The sequence below is a fragment of the Hetaerina americana genome, unplaced genomic scaffold, assembly GCF_022747635.1.
Source record: "Hetaerina americana unplaced genomic scaffold, ioHetAmer1.1.p SCAF_51, whole genome shotgun sequence".
In the NCBI taxonomy this organism is placed as follows: domain Eukaryota; kingdom Metazoa; phylum Arthropoda; class Insecta; order Odonata; family Calopterygidae; genus Hetaerina; species Hetaerina americana.
In genome coordinates, this window is record NW_027287107.1 from 2,282,787 (window position 1) to 2,301,789 (window position 19,003).

The window sequence follows — 19,003 nt, forward strand, 5'->3', positions numbered from 1 at the left end:
ATATGTTTTACCTAATTCAATTCAGCTTCATTCAATTTAATTATATATATAAAAGTATATATATATATATATTTATATACATATATATATTTATACATATATATATATTTATATATATAACCAAAAACACAGTAATCAACCCGAAGGTCGGTTTGGTAGAGTTCACCCAGTACTAAGCCCGACGGCATGTGAAATTCACACATCAGGGTGGGGGGGGGGGGGGCAGTTCCTTTCCCTGCGCTGGTTATGGTTTCCCAGGAAGACCTGGTACCCGGAAAAACACATAAAGTGGGTGGAGCTGCAGGTGCCCAGAGTGACATACGCAGGGATCGAACCCGTGACCCTGCAGTCAGTAGTCCAACGCTCTACCCACTGGACTACCGCGATCCACATATATATATTTATTCATATTGAATCTCTCTTTGGTGGTGTCAGCCGCCACCAACAGTGAATGAATATATATATATATAAATAAATATATAAACACGCTCTTATTTCAAGTAGCCTCTGTAAGCCCAGGGTGCTTCACAGTACAGTTACTTCAAAATGACATTTTCCAAAATATGGCTGGTTTTTGGGCAGTCAGCTTAAATCTAGGGTTAGCTCTTATTTGGGAAGGCAGTACATATCACTGTTGCCATTATTTATTAAAACATTGGATTATTGAAAAATGAAATTTCTTGACAAATAGAAATTGCAACTTATTTAAACATATTCATTGGTCTGCAATATTTAGGAAATATTCAACGGGATGAAAAAACAATATTGACAAAGGAAATCATTTAATGCTATTTCCAAAGGAGGTGGAAATGAAATACTCGGTGGCTATAGGGATTCTTTCATTTCTCTATGACTGAGAGTCTCATGAAAATGAAGTAGATACAAGATAATGATTTGCAAAAAGAAATTCACGATCCATACTGTAAAATTTTAAGCCCACAGATCAAAAAACTTCAATTAGTGTCATGGGTTCAGCAGGTATGTACTAATGGTACATATGTTACCAGGCCATTGCCATGTTCTTCCACTTGAGTTTAGGACAGTTTCATTCATGCAGCAATCTGGCCCCACCTGCCAACCCAGAGATCGAAGGTTCGATTCCCCCTGAGGTGGGGTTTTCTCCACCTAAGGCTTGGATGCTTGTAATTGTTTTTATTGTTATATCATTGTCAAAAAACCCATTTTAAGGCCAAAGTGTTGTTCTCCGATTGTCGTGAAATAAATAATCATGTCTTAAGCCCAAACAGTCATCCAGCCAAATGGATCAGAATGAAAATTGGATCACCAATGTATCAAATCTAAACTGGTGCATTATGAGCTATTCAAAAATTATTTTACCATGGTTTAAGTTATCTCTTCTGCAAAACTCTCCTGCTTTCTCCATGTAATCATTCCAGATTCCTAAACCATGCTGCTACCACCCACTAATCTCTCTCTGGAACTACCAATTCATTCCAATCCCAACATCACTAATGAATTCAATGGGCCTCTCCATCCACAAAGCTCTCAATTATTACTTCATGATTAACTACACTTTTGGTGGCCTCTAATTGGCATGTAAGCCTGGATTGCTCAGGCATATTATCTTTATAATAAAATCTATCACTTATATTAATTTTATCATCAGTACTATGACTACTACTCATTGACTTTCCTCCCATACTTCAAATAATATAAGTAACACTTCACTAATCCCGACTCTCTCTGGCTCACCTGAATTAAAGCCAAATATACCCCTTCATAATTCGTCATTTGATGTTTACAAGGTCTTTTCTTAACAACGTTCAATTATTTCCTGCTCCTGATGTACTCAACCTACAGAAGAGGTAATTAAGTAGAGCTAAGATTTTTGGGGAAAGGTGGATCACGATCAACATTCCCCTTCTCTCAATGAAAGACATCCCACAATTTAAACCCCATCCAAGAGCCAGCATACCCACATAAAGCAGCACAGCATGGATTAGTATGCCTCTGCAACAGCCGGAAATCAAATTCTAGCCCTCTAAGCACATACTCTAGCTGCTGCAATAAAATAATCCCCAATTCCATCTCCCAATACAGATGTGATCCCCTTCAGTCATATTTAACATGGCTGTAACTGTAAGCTCATTCCTGCCAGGATTTTATAATGATGATATTGGACCTGACCTTTCTCACTGCCAGGCACAACACCAGAAATCATTCTCCATTAAATGGTCATGGGAGAGAAAACAGTTTATTTCCAAAGGGTTCTCTAAGTGAATGCATAGCCATAATACAGAGGAAATATTGCCTTAATCACCACAAGACTACAAGGGACTGGAACAAATATTTTTTAAATGTGATAGCAGTTGGATTGGCATAAAAGAAGTTTAAGAGGATTATTCTTAGTGTATACTCTTCTTTGTCATGGGAGAAGGGTTATTTATAAAACAGAAAGAGGTCAGAAGGTGAATAGAAATACAAACAATAAAAGTGCACCAAATGGTTACAAGGACATTTTAAGGGACTATGATACCCTATGATTACAAGAACAGCAATCATAAATACAGTAAAACCCTGCATTTGCATTATCGGAATCAACTTTTTCCTGCAATTTATGAGTGTTCTTGGGTCCCAAAATATTTCCTAAAATACCAATTTATGTAATCCCCATACTTACACAATTTCATTTTCAGTTTTCTCACTATTTGCATAACTAAGCACTATATTTAAAAAAATGTCACATTATAAAAGAGTATTAAATCCTGTGCATAGTCCTTACGAATAAAATTGAGTTTTGTACAAACCTAAAAAAGATTGGAGAGAGCAAATATAGGTATGATTGTAGGGAAGACTAAAGACAAAGATGACGGGTAATAAGGGTGGAATCGTGAACTACTTTGACTCGTATTGTCAGCCAGGAAAATGTTCATGTAATTAAATGAATAATTGTTTGACTAAGAGTTGGCTACATAATTTATGCATTGTATTTACACCCGAGGGAAACTATTTATATTGCACACAAGTTGAAATTATGAGGAATGAAAACTACTATTAGGATGGCGGTCTCTCAAACAATGCATACGATGCCACAGAACATCTATTATGAATAATACTAGACATGTACACGTAAGATCATGAATGTGCTTGTTATAAAACTTGAACTTTTTATAAAATTTGACAAATCATACTCATGCTGGAAAGGAGTCCGTTTTGTGACCATTGAACCATTCCAAACAGTCGCGAGGGACTAAATGATGTTCCCATCGAGTCTTCCAGGACACACTCAGTGCATGGCAGAGTCACCATCAAAAATTTGAAGACGCAAAGTGGACTACTGTAGACTAAGGGGAAGAATGTTAAACGCTTGTCATTATATCTTGAACAAATATTTAGATAGATATAATTGCATTTATTTCCGGACACACCTTATAGCCCCCACGTATAGCGGCAGTTCACATTTCTGAGATGGGAGCTAACACAGCAGATAAAATATTCCCACCTAATGCCTTCCTCAAATGAGCAGCTTGCAGATTAAGAAAGATTTACACGAACCACACAAGCCCTCAAAAAATGATGTTCTCGGCCAGGATGCCAATGGAAGTTTACAAGGTCAACTCATTTTTTTTACTCGAAACATTCATACTCAACAAGAGAATACTAATATACCACCACATATTAAGATTATTCCTAAAATCTTTATCCCTACCTTAGTGTAACATTCGTCACAGTTTAATACAACTACTAATGCTATTTCTTATTCATAGAAGCCAGAAATAAACAATATTTTGCTATTTTTACGCACCATAACCTTATAAACCTCACTTGTTGAAGACTTCTGGATACACTTAAATGAATTAAGCTCGCCAACTGCTACTCCAACAAATGAACAATTCTTGACCCTACGGAAAACATACCCCTCGGTTAGTTTGTTGGCATGATATGAATTAGCATTTGGCGTAGTATAATAATTCATCTTGCACCAACAAACTAATCACAGTTCTCAGGTAATGTTTTAATGGATTAGTTCACCTATTACTAGGCCTGCCAAAATGTGAAATTCAGCCATAGGGTAGGGACCCTACCCTGGGCTGCCCGTAATTTTCGCAGATCTCATACCCAAAATATCATAGTAAAAACTGGGAATAAGGTGAGTGCATAAATAGGTAGTATCGAGAAATTAACAGGGGCGCTCCGCTCTGTATGTAAACACATGATCCACTGTATTACCATGGACCATTGCTCAACAATAAAAATAACGGTAAATTCCCGATTGGAACGTCCTTGTCTAGATTGTCTCGAAAAATTGCCTATCTCCCATTGCTTTATGCTTCCAAAATACATTTGAATCATTTCCCGCGATTTTCACTCGAGTACTTTAAATCTACTCACGTAATTCTTGCCGGACGCGCGTCTGTATGCATTTTACTGGAAACACCAAAGTCGTCATGGCGCGTTTGTTTTTTCTCGAGCGCGATGGCAAACACCAAATACTACTCTCTCAATTCAAAGAAAAACGTTAACAACGGGAATGATCCGTTAAAACGGATCGCAAATGAAAATTTGGACTTCTTTAAAGTATTTGGCAATGTTCCTAAATTTTCAAATAATTGGGTGATCCTAGACTCATTCCGAGTGAACGATTATCCTGTATAACGACCTAAACAGCAAAACTGAACTCCTTTTTCCAAAACATTAATCCTAAAGCTGGGAGGAAAGTTCTACTTGAAAACAGAACAAGGCAAAAGAGGCGCAAATGTCTTCCCTTGGTTATACTGAGCATGAAACCCACACCCTGTTTTCATATTCCCTTCATAGTTTCCCCCAAGTAGTTCTGCAAATCAACGGTGTACAAGAACTTAACCCCAAGGAGAAGAAGAACAACCTATCAATAGTTCTCTCTTCATACTAGTTATAAATTAAAACTGGCGACCAAAAACATTGTCCCCAAACTTCCTTGTGTATAGTTTAACAACACCAAAGTAATTAAAGAAAGATAATTCTTACGGCATCAAACCAGATTCACACATAACAATGGCGACTTGACTACATAATTTTCCCGGATTCTAGGAGAATGAGAAATCTCTAGACGGAGTGCCCACTCTGGACAACGACCTGTGCCGCACAATTACTTCTTTCGACATCCATCGTATCTGATTTTTCGGTGGCTGACAATATCACCACCTTCAAAGGTAAGGGCAGTTTTCATTATAGTCAGATGATTCGCCCGTCATTAAGGTAGTCTAACAGAAAATCCAGGATCCTCTTACTCAAGTAATATCTTGAAGAAGCCTCTGGAATATTAATTCAAGAATTCCTTGAATCAAACACACCAAATAGCGATTGAGTACATACACTACGTCACCAGAAGGCCACAAATTAAATGTTAGGGGAAGGCTTCATAGACCATGGATATATAAGAAAAGCGAAAACAGAACAATAAAAAGAAAACGGCTTCAGTTTTGGAAAAGATGAAGACATTACGCGTGTATTAACACAACGCATTGGAATGGGAAAACTCTTAATTCGGTTTACATTAATATTGACACTATTAAAACAAAAGGGAGTCTCATATTATAAATATCATATTATAATACATAATCCTACTTCCTTTAGATTAATACTAAGGAGTCACCACCTTCAAATATTGAAAAACTCTTAAACTTGTAATTGGGATACTAACATGTGGAAAACATCCACAAACCTTTAAAACACTATCAATAAACAAAACCACCCTTGTCTATGTTGATTACCCGTCATGTCTTCTCCGTCTTTCAAAACCATTTCTCCCCGTCATGTTTATTCTTACAATAAAACACCTGCTCATCTCAAGCATTCACATGTCTTTAACCTGCCATACTAAAAATACTCTAGAGAATTAACATAATTTCTATAGCCACCCATAAACAACATTTAAATAATGTTATTCGTAGATTTTAACGCGATGTTGTCGCCATTTACCAGACAAAGCCATGATTCAATTCAGGTTATGAAATACTCCCATAAAAACATTGTCGAAAATGATATTGTATTACTTAGGTAAATTACTGCGCCCCATATGCAATTGCGTTATGTAAAAACCAAAATTAAACATCACCCTTTATTAATATTCACAATGTTATATTATTTATTTTACTAGGCGGGAGTGATGGCGCCTCAACAGTCTTTTGTTAAATGTCCAGGGACTTCACGTGTACGGATGCTGTTGATATACGTAACAAGACCCCATAAAGAGAGTTGCACTCATATGAATTCAGCTGGGAGACTGTAGCGACTGATAGAAAAGATTCCATATACAAATGAAGGAACAAAAACAATAATTCATAACATACTAAAAGACCCGCGTGGAAAACAAAATGGCGGCGAAAGCAAAACACGTTCCCGCACAAACGTAAATTACTTAAACAGTTTAAAGCTAAAGTACTAAAGGATACAGTGGTCACCCAAAAGTTAGGAATCCGCTTGATGATATCGTTCCGTTTCTCAAAAAATGGTTTCCGCAATTTGTTATACTTCTGCTCAACTTTAAGGATCTCTTCGCTAGCCCTCTCATTCAAGGCATCGATCTCGTTTTGGCAAGCGTCAATTTCTTCTAAGGCATTCTGCGTTTCAGCGTCATAATCTCTTCCCTCCTCCGCATCCGCAGATCCTTCCAATTTCTTCAACTTTCGAGGTGTCACACCCGACGCGGACATTTTGATATAAAATTTTTGGATACGTAGTTCTCACGGCCAAGTCCCTTAAACAACTCCTACCTTTTCAAACCGGCCTGATGAGGGACACACTCTTCCACTACAATGTAACCTGAGTAGATTTTTGTGATTCGCCTCTGCTGAGGCAAATTGACCAATTAAGTTGGAACGCGGCTGGCTCCAACCAATGAAATGGCCCGACGCAACTTTGTTGCGCCTGCTAACATCCAGGCCTTGGAAAAGTAATTCAACATGGAATCCGAGAGCATGAGAAGTTCTATACAAAGTAATCCTCACGACGTACGTGATGTGCTCAATGTAAATTTGGAAGTATCGAATGGGGGGAACAATGGTTCCAAATATGCCACGTTCATCGGTATATCGCAAAAAATTTTGGAAAAATGTGAAATGAACAGTTATCGCAATCTTCCTGGATTATTGTCAACGGCGTCATCTGATACAGCGTTAGGTTTGCGAAAGATAGATTTAAATGACGAGGTTATTATGGACTGTGGCAGTATTTTGAGAGTTGATGATGTTGGAAACTCAGACCCAGGGAAAAGGAAGAGACTTCAGCACGACTACAGGAAACTGTCGAATTCTGGATATGTTGATGACACCATTGGAAGGCTATACACCTCTAATACAGCCAGTGAAAGTGATAACACGTCTCCCAAAACATGTCATATTAAGTCGAGTACAGTTCAACCCGTCAGTGGTCCTTGTGATGTTTTACCTACCAAAGTATCATTAATCAACGGTGGTGCAAGCCTTGACGTTAAACATTTTTGTAAGTATTCGCATGTCATTTATGTTTTTTCGTACTTTGTCATGGAATTTTATGCTATAAATTTTACATCACAGAGCGCAAAACTTCATATTCCATTGAGTCATTTTCTATATGCCCATTAATTTTAGTTGGAAGATTGACAATATTTTTTTGTTTTTCATTTTTCGTTGGACAGTTGACAACATTTTTTTGGTTGATGCTCGAATTGCATTGTGCAACTTATCCAACCTTAATCTTCAGCTATTTCAGTTCCTCACCTTATGTTGATTCTTTGATCTCGATTCTCCGACCATTTAACCGAGTCGATTGAAAGAGTCAGGTGTGTGCATTGGTTATATTTCCATTTATCAGTTAACCTATGTATGCTTGTATTTATGTTTGAAACTCACTTGATCAGGTGTGTGCATTGGTTATATTTCCATTTATCAGTTAACCTATGTATGCTTGTATTTATGTTTGAAACTCACTTGATCTTCATGGTAGTTATTCAAACGCCAAATGGTTCACATCGAGTACAATTTCGTCTGAGATTGATCTTTCTAACTTCATAATTACCTTTTTCATTATTAATGGTCGTTAATCTATCTCGGGAAAAAACTATGTTATGTGTGTTGTTTCTTTCTGTTTAATAACTCTGGCGGTTTTGTATTTTCGCTGCGCCATCTATTAGCAAGAACTGTTATGAGGTTCATTTGAAGTATATCTGTAGGTGTTTATTGTGATTTATGTCGTAGTTCATTCGGCTATGGAGACGAGTCTTCACTCATTGGTTAATTTTTTTAAAAGGACATTGTTTTTTAGTTTATTCTCCCTTAAGAACTTACTATTCTCAATTGAATGGTTGTTTCTGCCTAAGTTCCTGTGAGATGGCTAGAGATCTCTCTCTTGTCTCTTGAGAGGTCTTGAGTATTTGGAATTGTTTTGAGCGTTTAACAGCGCATATTGGAATAATTTTGGCCCCTGTCCACCAAATAGGATTATTCCTTTTAGGTTTAATCGCTTATTAAGAGCATGGCTTTATTTTAACTTCTCCTTCACCTGCTGTAGAAATGTAAGTGACTTATTGCACAGTCACATTTCCTACGTCAGACGACACCTTCATTACAGAGTTCGGGCGGCTGAATTTCCTTGATCGACGAAGAAACCTAATTCAGACACATGAAAGCTTTCAAAGACGTGGCACTGCTGTTGTATGCTTGTGGTTACGAGTTAAAAACTAGTATCTTTAAATATTTCAAATGCCTATGATTACACATGTGTTTCTCTCTGGTTGCATGACTTTTATACGTTTCATTATTTACTGTGGCAAGCACTGGGAGCGAAAGAGAATTAGAATAAAGTAGCAGAACCAGCTAAACATTTGGTCCATTTTGGAATTGTTATCAATGGTTATATACACGACGACAAGAACCTTGTTGTAGGTGTTCAGGGGAGTTGCTTCTTAGGCAGGAAGCAATGTTTACGTTTTTACTTCTGTCGTGTAACGAGGAGTTTTCACGTCAATGTGACAAGGTGGATAGTGGGGGTCAGGACTACAAAATTCTGTTGCCTGATAAATATTTACAAAATTGTATTTTCACGTGCATTCTAAGGGCGGCTCATGGTTTTCAAATAGTAATCAGGCACATTTCTTCGCAGGGGTATTGATAGACGTTATGCCTTCTACGAAAATCCTAATTTTTTACGTTATTGAACTTTGTTTTTGTGGATTTTTCATCGTTATCATTCAAGTACAACATATGACAGATTCTGTGAATGGCACAAGAGAGTAGTTACGACTTCTGTAAGTTGAAGAATCAACGTACGTTGCAGTTAAGAGAGATTCGGTATTAGAATCTTCAAAAAGGTATATTTTTCCACTTTTGATCTGTGTATGTATTAGTTTGTAAACAATTTGCCAGTGTTTGCATTCCGATGTGTTTAAATCTATGATACTCTGCTCTTGCCTTTCTTTCACCAAAACTGGAGTTTCTTGAATATAAGACTGCCTGTGTGCTTAGTTATATTCGCCAATGTACCTATGCATCGTCAGGGTCTTAAAGTGAATGGATTTTATTGGACCTGCTTTTGTTTAATTGTAGGCCATACTAATGCATTATTGATTTTTGCCTACCCACGCATTGTTTATGTAGTTTATAGTAGTCACTCTATTAATGTAACTGTAATATTCCCATTGGTTTTCAATGGTCATTTGCTCAGGAGGGCAATTTAACTGGGCGTAAAAGAAAATAAATAATAATAAGAGAAACGGCTAGCAGATTGCCATGTTCCGGTGCTTGGTTGGTATTAGTATTTTTTATACCCTGCTAACAGGGGGTGAATACACACGACTAATTTTGACTCGAATATTTTTACCCCTACCTCGGTCGGACAACATTATTCTAATCCCTTATCGTTCGTGGAAATAATGGCATCTTAAATCTATCTGTTCTGCACTTAATCTCTCTACTTTTATTGACATGATCTCGCCAACCGTAGTACGATGGTGCTAATGGTATATTTTCTACACCATTGCTAAAAAGACATCTAATTTATTCAAGAGATTTCATCTGTAATTTAACTTTCGCACCGTGTGTAATTCCCAGCCTAGCTCCTCTACGCTGTACGCGATCCGATTCGGCAATCAATCGAAATTCATTAGGATCCCATGTACTAATAGCATATTCTAAATTACGCCTAACTGGCCAAAGACAACATTTCTCTTGGACCTTTTCCTCACGTTTATCCAGTGCTCTTCTAATACATCCGACTTTTTTACAGCTTCTCCACTTATTCCCCCTTTATATTTCATCCAGGAGAAGTTATCCCCACGTCACTCGTGCTCAACTGAAAATCGTAGTTCTCTTTATTTTCACATTAATTTCGTTCTACAGTTTACGACGAGCATTTGATTTTCCCAGACTCTCCCGTCTTGCTTTAAGTGATTATTTACACAGTGTACAGTTTGATATGTTACAGTGTGTTTGGTTGATGTACCGATCTGGCCTGAAAACCATATTTTGTTTTAAGATGAGGTACCTGCTCATTGAATGGCCCGGCCTATTTTGTGACGTCCGACTGCTGATGAAAATCCTGACGTTACGACTTTGATACACTCGATACTGTATACTTATATATTGATTACTGATACTTTGATACTGTGTATCTTATGTCATTATTGGGTAAATATTGCTAATTTGGTATTAAGATATGTGTATCACTTGACTGAGTGATGCAACACAAAAGGAGTGATTACCGACAGAATTACGTATAGAATCAAAGAGTTCAGTTCGAAGGTTGCTTTTTCGTTGGTTGCTTCGGTAGCTGCTAAGCGCAATGGGTCCTTTTGCAAATGTAATTGCAAATTTTTGCGAGCACACCATTACGTTTCTCCTTTGTAGCAGATAGCCTTGTGTGGGTAATGTGGTTTTCTACATGGCAGGATTAGAGGTGTGATAAACTAGAGGTGTGATGTCAAGAAATCTAAACAATTTTTCGTTGGTTTTAGTTAATGATATGGAAACGATAAAGAAGGAAAATAATATTGGCATATTTCATCTGCTCATGAAATAATTTTCAAATTGTTGTCGTAAATACAATGTGTGTATAAACAAACTCCTCATGGTCAGTCGCAACGAAAAAGTTGGTGTTCACATTCGGTGAAGCACACAATACGAAGGGAGAATTAAGCCGACCATTTGGCGTATTTTATCAGAGAAGTAAAGCAAAACCCTGAAGAGAGTTTAAATATGCCGAAGAAAACAAAACGAGTAATAAGCTAAGGAAAAGGTGAAAAAGAGCAAATTGGACAGCTATGATTATGAAAATTTATACATGTGTGTGTAAATATATTTAGTTGAACTTGCAGGTTTTTTTTGCGGATCTACTTAATCAACTTCAACTATATATTTCTCAAATATTCTAAAGCTGGATTTGTATAATCCGTGACTTTTTCATGTTTACTATCAATTGCATCAATATCTCAATTGCAAAAGTACCTTTTTGGAAAGTCGTGTGCATAAATTCGACCGATGTCGTCAACAATGACGTATATAGCCTTTTATGTAAGGTTTTGTGTAATAACAGCAAAATGAGTTAGAACAAAATATTTTTATGTATGGCTTATAATTTATCGTAAATTGTAGTTGTTGTAAACATTGGCAAATGGTACACTAACAGTCACGGATATAGCAAGAAATAATGAGCTCTACGGCCTCTCAATTAAACACGGATAGACGATTTATGAAAGTCGTTCCTTGATGTGCGGTGGTGTGTTGGTTTGATTAATCAAGTTTCGGGTGAAGAAAATGATTTGTCCACGAGTGATTTATTATTGATTGATATAATTTCGTGTTATCATGTTTAATTTCCGCGCTCACTTCTTAAGTTATGAAGATCGCCCTGCATCATGTAATTTTCGTGATATATTGCAACATTAATTAACAGAGCCTGTAGTGCGGCGGAACTGTTGGCTCGTCTTTTGATAAGGTGTGCAATGTACTAAGGACGTTGTAGTTGTTGAAAAACATTTAGTAATGCAAAAGCGAATGGCTTGGCAGACATGCAATAAGCTCCGACGACAAAGAATTTCGGGGCCGCCACACCACTCGATTACATGAATATTTAACTTTAGTGCTATCATCTGGTCTTGAAAAATGTTCATAAGTTTCCATTGTTCGTAATATCTTAATGAGTCACTAGTACTTCTCATGTATTTGTATGCTTTGATTATAGTTGGCCTGGTGTGTAGAGTATTTGTGTGTGAACAGAAGGAATTTGGAGTAAAGAACAAAGATATCTGACTGAACCTGTCAGAAATACTAGGGCTCTGGCTAATACTTGCATTTCTTAAGTGGCTCGCTGTGGGGTTCACTGCTGTACGAGGGTTGCTATTTTTATTTTCAGCCTATTAATGAAAATACAGTAATTTATTGTTAAAATTGGCTTAATTGTTTTTTCGAGATATTCTACATGATAATCAATACACTTTTGCATGCGCTCGAACCAATTTCGGTAACACTTTTTCCACTCAGATTGAGGTACCTCCAAAACATGGTTCTGCGTCAACGCCTTCTCCAGGCGGCGAAAAACGTTGGCCGCGCAACTTTTTATAGACAACGGGAATAAAAAGAAGTCGTTAGGTACTAAATCAGGGCTGCACGGAGGATGACCTATAATTTTGACGTTTCGTATTGTCTTCGCGAAGGATGATCTTTCGTTGCCACTCTACTTTACTTTTTTCGTATTTCACCTAGCACTTCTGGCAAACAAATGCTCATGTAGGTACTATTCAGAATTACGATTCTACGTTGCTCTAATGGTACGGTTGCCACTTGTTCAGTTATTCAGAATAAACAGGCAATTATTTGGTTAGATGTGCTTCGTGCACGAATCACTTTTGTCGGATTTGGCTTGTCTTGGAAGACCCATACAGTGGATTGCTGTTTTGTTTCGGGCTCAAACGCATAGATCCAAGATTCGTAACCTGTGTAGATGTTATAAACAGCTTTTGATGCACCGCGATTGTTTTTCTTGACCATTTAATCACACCAACTGACACGAACATCTCTTTGAGCATTTTGAGCTTTTGTCAAATTATGCGGGATCCAACGCGGACAAATTGCTTGAACAGTTAAATCTTCATGTAATATCTTATTGATGATCGTCATACTAATCCCCTAGGGTGCCTCAATCTCACGATAAGTCATACGACGATCTTTCTTGACTAGTTCTTGCATAGCATTAATGTATTCTGGCACAACGGCTGATTTTTGACGACCTTCACGACTTTTTTCGCCGAACAAATGGCGGGAATGATGGAATTCGTTATACCAGAGTTTCACAGTGGTAAAGAATGGGGCTTCATCGCCAAAAGGGGAAGTTAGTTGATCTATTCACTCCTGTCTTGATAATCCACGTCGGAAGTCGTAAAAAATCATCGTACGGAAGTATTGACGAGTTAACTCCATTTTTTCGCTGAGGCAAAATTATTGAGTCACTGTAAACTACACAAGTTATGATGAAACGATTAAATGTTCTGAAGAAAGTTGGCGTTAAAAGGGTCAAAATTTCAGGTGGAAACGTCAGATGGCGCCTGAAGCACTTAGTGGTGTCAAGGCTCAAAATATAAATAGCAACCCTCGCAGATGCAGCGTTGCATGTTCTGTGGTTAGGTAGAAACGTACACATCCATTGGCATCCCGGCCTTGGTGGAATTCTCGCGGCCGAGGGTATCGTATTTTTCAGGCTTGTGTGATTCCTGTAAATCTTTCTTAATCTGCAAGCAGCTCATTTGGGGAAGGATTTTGGCGGGAATATTATATCAGCTCTTGTGTTAGTTCCTATCCCAGAAACGTGGACTCCATCTATACGTGGGGGCTATAAGGCGTGTCCGGAAAAAAAATGCGATTAAATCTCTCTAAATATTTGTTCAAGATATAATGACAAGCGTTTAACATTCTTCCCCTTAGTCTCTACAGCAGTGCACTTTGCCTCTTCAAATTTTTGATGGTGACTCTGCCATGCACTGAGTGTGTCCTGGAAGACTCGATGGGAACATCATTTAGTCCCTCGCGACTGTTCGGACTGGTTCGATGGCCAGAAGACAGACTCCTTTTCGGCTTGCTTTGATTCTTGGGAACAGTAAAAACTCAACTGTGGCCAGGTCAGGACAGCATTATTATGTTTTGCTTGGCTAGAGCTTGTGCTTGCGCAGAGAGTTGTTGCTGGGAGCATTATTGTGGTGCAATTGCCAGGTATCAACGATATTCTTCTGCATTCGGGCGACCTTTTTTCTCATTATTTCAACCACATCCACATATTAGGCGTCATTGGCTGTAAGTCCTAGGGGTCCAGCATTGTGAACCACACCATTGGCATCAAAAAATAGTGTGCTTTTCACTTTTGAATAGCTCATTCGTCTCGGTCCTCTTCAAATGATCTCAATTGACTTGAAACTTGAGAACAAGACTAGGCAAATTCTCCATAGGCCGAGTACTTAAAAATTGGCAATTTTCCTCAAAAGAAGAATTTATTTTGTGGAAAATTGCCAATTTTTAATTAATCATGATAATCCACCATATCACGCCTGAAAAGTCTCTTTTTATTCCATAGTTGGCTGATTAATTATATGGTAGGTGTCGGCAAGGCTTAAGTTGAATTTCGCAAATCTTGATTGCGTACCATTGGTTGAGTGTGTACTCAGTGACTCCACATGCACAGTGTAGTCCAGTGTTTATGCTGCAATTTTAGATGTTGTTTGAGATTGCCAAGCTGGATAAAATTTACGTTCTCAAATAACTTTGGGTAACCACCTTAGATTATGAACTATCAAGCTATTAAACGAAGAATACAATGTATCTTTCCACTGTCCTTTATTCACATACAACTAGTTTCAACGCTCAAGCGTCATCATCAGGTACAAATTAATTACAGTCCATTTATATACCATTCATTAGGGAGAGGAGGGGTGGGTGAGAGAGGGGAGAGAAGGAGGGGAAAAGTGGAGTTGTGATTGGTGTTCATGGGGAGGGGGAGAGGGGTGTTAAGTGTCAGGAAAGGTGATTGGTTGGTTCACAGTGGGGTGGGGGGTTTCTTGGGTTTTTCTGTGAAGGAAAGGGGTACTTCTAGGATTGGGGAGAGTTATTCAAACAATAAATTGTTGGCCAAATGACCTGTTTTTAAATTCTTCCTGATTTCCAACTCTTACCACTTGTCCATCCTCATTCCTTTTTCCATCTGGTGTTAGAGCTTTGGGTTGAAATCACTCCCATGATTTTCTTCCCATAGGTGCTTGTCGAAATGTGATTGCTTGAGGTCACAGTTTCTAAAACAGCATTTGTGTTCCTCCACCCCTGTTTTTAATGATCTTCCCATTTGACCTATATATATATAGCACTACAGTCCTTACAAGTTAACTTATAAATGCCACTTTTATTTTGTGTACCTATTTTGTCTTTTGTAGTGTTCAAGAACGATTTTCAGTTATTCCTATTGTAAAAAGCTATTCAAAATTTCTCCCTAGGAAAGGGGTTGGCTAACTTTTGTGAAATCAATCCATAATAAGGGAGTTTGCACCATTTGTAACCTATTTCCTCCACATTAATTGGTTTGAACAAAAGATGGTATGCTTTAAAGGAATGTTTTCTTTGCAGTATTTTTTCAATTAAATTTTCCTTGTAGCCATTTTTCATTGCTAAATCCTTAATGGTTTTGAGTTCTTTCACAAAATTACTTTTGGAAAGAGGAATGGCCAACAGTCTGTTTAGTAGGAAATGAAAAGTGGAAAGCTTGTGCGGTATGTGATGGCGGGAGTTGAAGGGGATGATGTGGTCTGTGGTAGTACTTTTCCGAAAAATTGTAAATTCAAAGTCCCGTCCCTTTCTCGTCACTGTGATATCTAGAAAATTTAGTTGATTATTTTGTTCTTTCTCACAAGTGAAATTGATACTTTTGTATTGGGAATTTAGGTTGTTCATAAAATTTTGTAACTATCTATCAGTGCCTGTCCATATAGCAAAGATATCATCAATGTAACAAAACCAACAATGAATATTCTTGGTACAAATTGAGGGGCTGCTGAATATTTTACTTTCAAAATCGTCCATGTACAGGGCAGCAAGTAGTGGTGATAATGGGGACCCCATGGCTAATCCTTCCACTTGTATGAAGAATTCATTGTTAAATTGGAAATAATTTTGTTCGTCACACAATCTCAATAGTGACATGAACTCACTGAGGAAGGGTGGTTCGGCCCCAGCACTTTTTCCACCACTAACAATGCTTCCAAAGCCGGGATGTTTGTAAAAAGGTTTTTGACATCAAATCACGCTAGGATATGTTTGGAGGGCGGGGGACCTTTCTTGGAGAGCTGGGCACAGAAATCACTGGAATTTTTCACTCCTAACTTAGATTGGAAATTTGTCAACTCTCTAAAGAGGGAGTTCAAAAGGGAGGCTAGTTTCCTCCCGAGGGGGGATACACTGGAAATCACTGGCCTCATGGGAATATTTACTTTATGAATTTTACGAAGGCTGAAAAATCTGGGAGCCCTCGTATTCATCACTACCAAGCTGTTTTGGGTGGTGCAAAAAGTTGTTAAACTTTTCATCATGAATATTTGTTACATCAAGGCAGTAGAAATCATCCCAGATGTCAGTCACATTCTTTAGTTTTTTCCACTTGTTCTTATTTTATATGGGTTTTATTTATTTCCATTCAGTTTTTATCTATGTGGTCTAATTGAAAGTGACTGAGTTATATTCTGTCTCATTCCCTGTCACAACTTGTGTGACAATGGGTGAGAGAAAGATCTTTCCTGTTTATCATGAGTCTGTTCTCAATGCATATGACTATATTGATTCTTCAACTTTCCCTGTTTAGTGTATCTCTTATTTAATTTGGCAAAGCGTCAATTGACCATCCAGTAAGGGTTTACTGATCCTGTTTTTGATCTATTCACAATGCACTGGGCTGATTCAACATCCTCCAGTTTCCATGACAAATTAATGTCCAACAGACCTATCCCTTGACATCTTATCCTTAGAACAACTGACCCAATGTATTATCCCCTGTATCAACTGGTGATCTGATTGCATGCATAATTAATGTGCAATCTCATTCATCGAAGATACCTCTTTTGGAGGATGTCTTTTTCAGCCTAGATTCATTCATTTACTTTAAATTTGCAGCATTTGGTTGACTGTATGCATGTGTAGATAATGCTTATCTAATAAGATTTATTTGATGGAGGTCAAATTTTTTTATGGAAGTAAGAAAATTGTTTTAGACTAAGGAATTAAAAGAAACCACAGTCTAAATCACTCAAGAAGTGAGTATGATGTGTCAAATTAAAACTTTTTATGACAAGCACATTCATGATCTTATGTGTAAATGTCTAGTATCATTCACAATTGATGTTCTATGGCATCATATTCATTGTTTTGAGAGACCACCATAGGGGAAATTCCTCATAAAATTCTGTAGCAATCATTTTGTTTGTTGCATTACAGAAATTGACATGATCACAATGCAGGTAGGTTTAGAAGTATTGACAATGTAATTAAGGAATACTTCAAGTCTTTGTGGAAAGACATTCATATTTTCATTGCCACATTAAGGTATAAGGACATTCCCCATTGTCACACTATAGTATTAACATAATATTGTTTGATTAGACAAATAATCATAGTTAGGAATAGTACTGAAGACAATATAATTTCCCTGACAATTTGCCTAATTTTTATAATCATTCACAATATGTTTTCCATAAGTATAACTTAAGATACTTAGTAAAAATTTTTAAGGTGGGTGCCCACTATTTTTCACTTTATTGTGAATGTAATAGTTTCACGAATGAATGAATTTGTTATTGAAACCCAAATGTATATTTGATGCTGCCTATTCCCTTTATATGACTGATATAAAGTAAATTGGTAGCTTTTGTGTTATGAATATGTATGTCCAATATGTGCATCCAAATTTTTAGCAAACTTCAAATTTGTGTGTAGCAGTTTTTCAATTGTCATCTATTAAATATAAACACATTGTGTAAAATGTAAAACTTAAAGGGAAGGGCAAAATCTTCCTCATGGATAAAATTTTCGAGGTGGAGTTTGAAGAAGCAGACCATATTACATCTTGATATCTTTCTTTTGCAATATTTCTAACCTATGAAGATCAGTTTTATTACCAGTTGACCAGAGAGTATGCAAATAATTCAATTTTGAGTGAATAGTAGATATTATTCATAATTCTTAGTGCAACACTTTTAACCTGAATAGAATCGCAGCCATTGGTGTAATTTTGTCTTTCATCTCTGAAACATGGGGTTTCCACAATAGATTTGGTCAGTTAACAGCCCTAGAAATTTTATATATGTCATTCTAGCAATTTTCATATTGCTAATATGTTATGCGAGTTTGCAGTTTTTTCAGTAATTGTCCTTTTTATGGAATATTAAAAATAGTTTTTTTGTATATTCATGGTGAGCCTATTGTTTACTGACCTCATTTTATAATGTTAAGTCAGCTTGTATATCTATTTATAAAGTTTGTGGGTCATGTTCAGTATAAAGTATCACCCTTGAAAAGACTCTTAAGATACAGTAAAAAGACTCTTAAGATACAGTAATGCATTTAAGATAGACTAATGTGTAAGCATTAGGTGATCTCTATCATTAATACCTACTGGGTACTGCGACATTCTTCTGAATAGTGTTTTTATTACAAATGATAATATTCCGTCTTAGAATAGCCATACTTAATATTTATTTGTGGACAAATCCCATTAGCTCTGGGAGGTAGAAAGAGAGATGGTAAACTCTCTGGACAAAACTCGCCTGAAGTTGTTGACGGCATAATATAGATAGTGTGAGCCACTGAAATCATAATAGTCAGCCTATAAGAAAGTGCCCTAATTGTCCAAATAAATATTTAAAAATGTTCCTTGTCGTAAGTAGCAATTCTAAGACAGATGTTCAGAGAAATTGATGGGGAAGCAGTGTTGTAGAAGCCGCATTGATAGTGTATGCTCTGTTCTAATGGTTAGGGTATTCCAGTAATAAAACAATTTCCCATCAACA

General features: G+C 37.2%; 2 protein-coding genes across 3 annotated transcripts in view; one reads left to right on the top strand and one right to left on the bottom strand.

Annotated features, from left to right (window-relative positions):
• Set (NAP domain-containing protein SET) overlaps positions 1–6,737 on the bottom strand; it is a 43,119-nt gene extending 36,382 nt beyond the window's left edge. For both annotated transcript variants that reach the window (XM_071593115.1, XM_071593114.1), the window contains exon 1: positions 6,396–6,737. In XM_071593115.1, the coding sequence (XP_071449216.1) occupies positions 6,396–6,656 (261 nt within the window). In that variant the 5' untranslated portion in view covers positions 6,657–6,737. The remainder of the gene's footprint in view (positions 1–6,395) is intronic.
• Positions 6,738–6,905: 168 nt separating this feature from the next.
• Positions 6,906–19,003, top strand: part of LOC139694639 (uncharacterized) — a 66,120-nt gene continuing 54,022 nt past the window's right edge. Inside the window, exon 1 of the mRNA XM_071593126.1 lies at positions 6,906–7,443. Within this exon, the coding sequence (XP_071449227.1) occupies positions 6,906–7,443 (538 nt within the window). The remainder of the gene's footprint in view (positions 7,444–19,003) is intronic.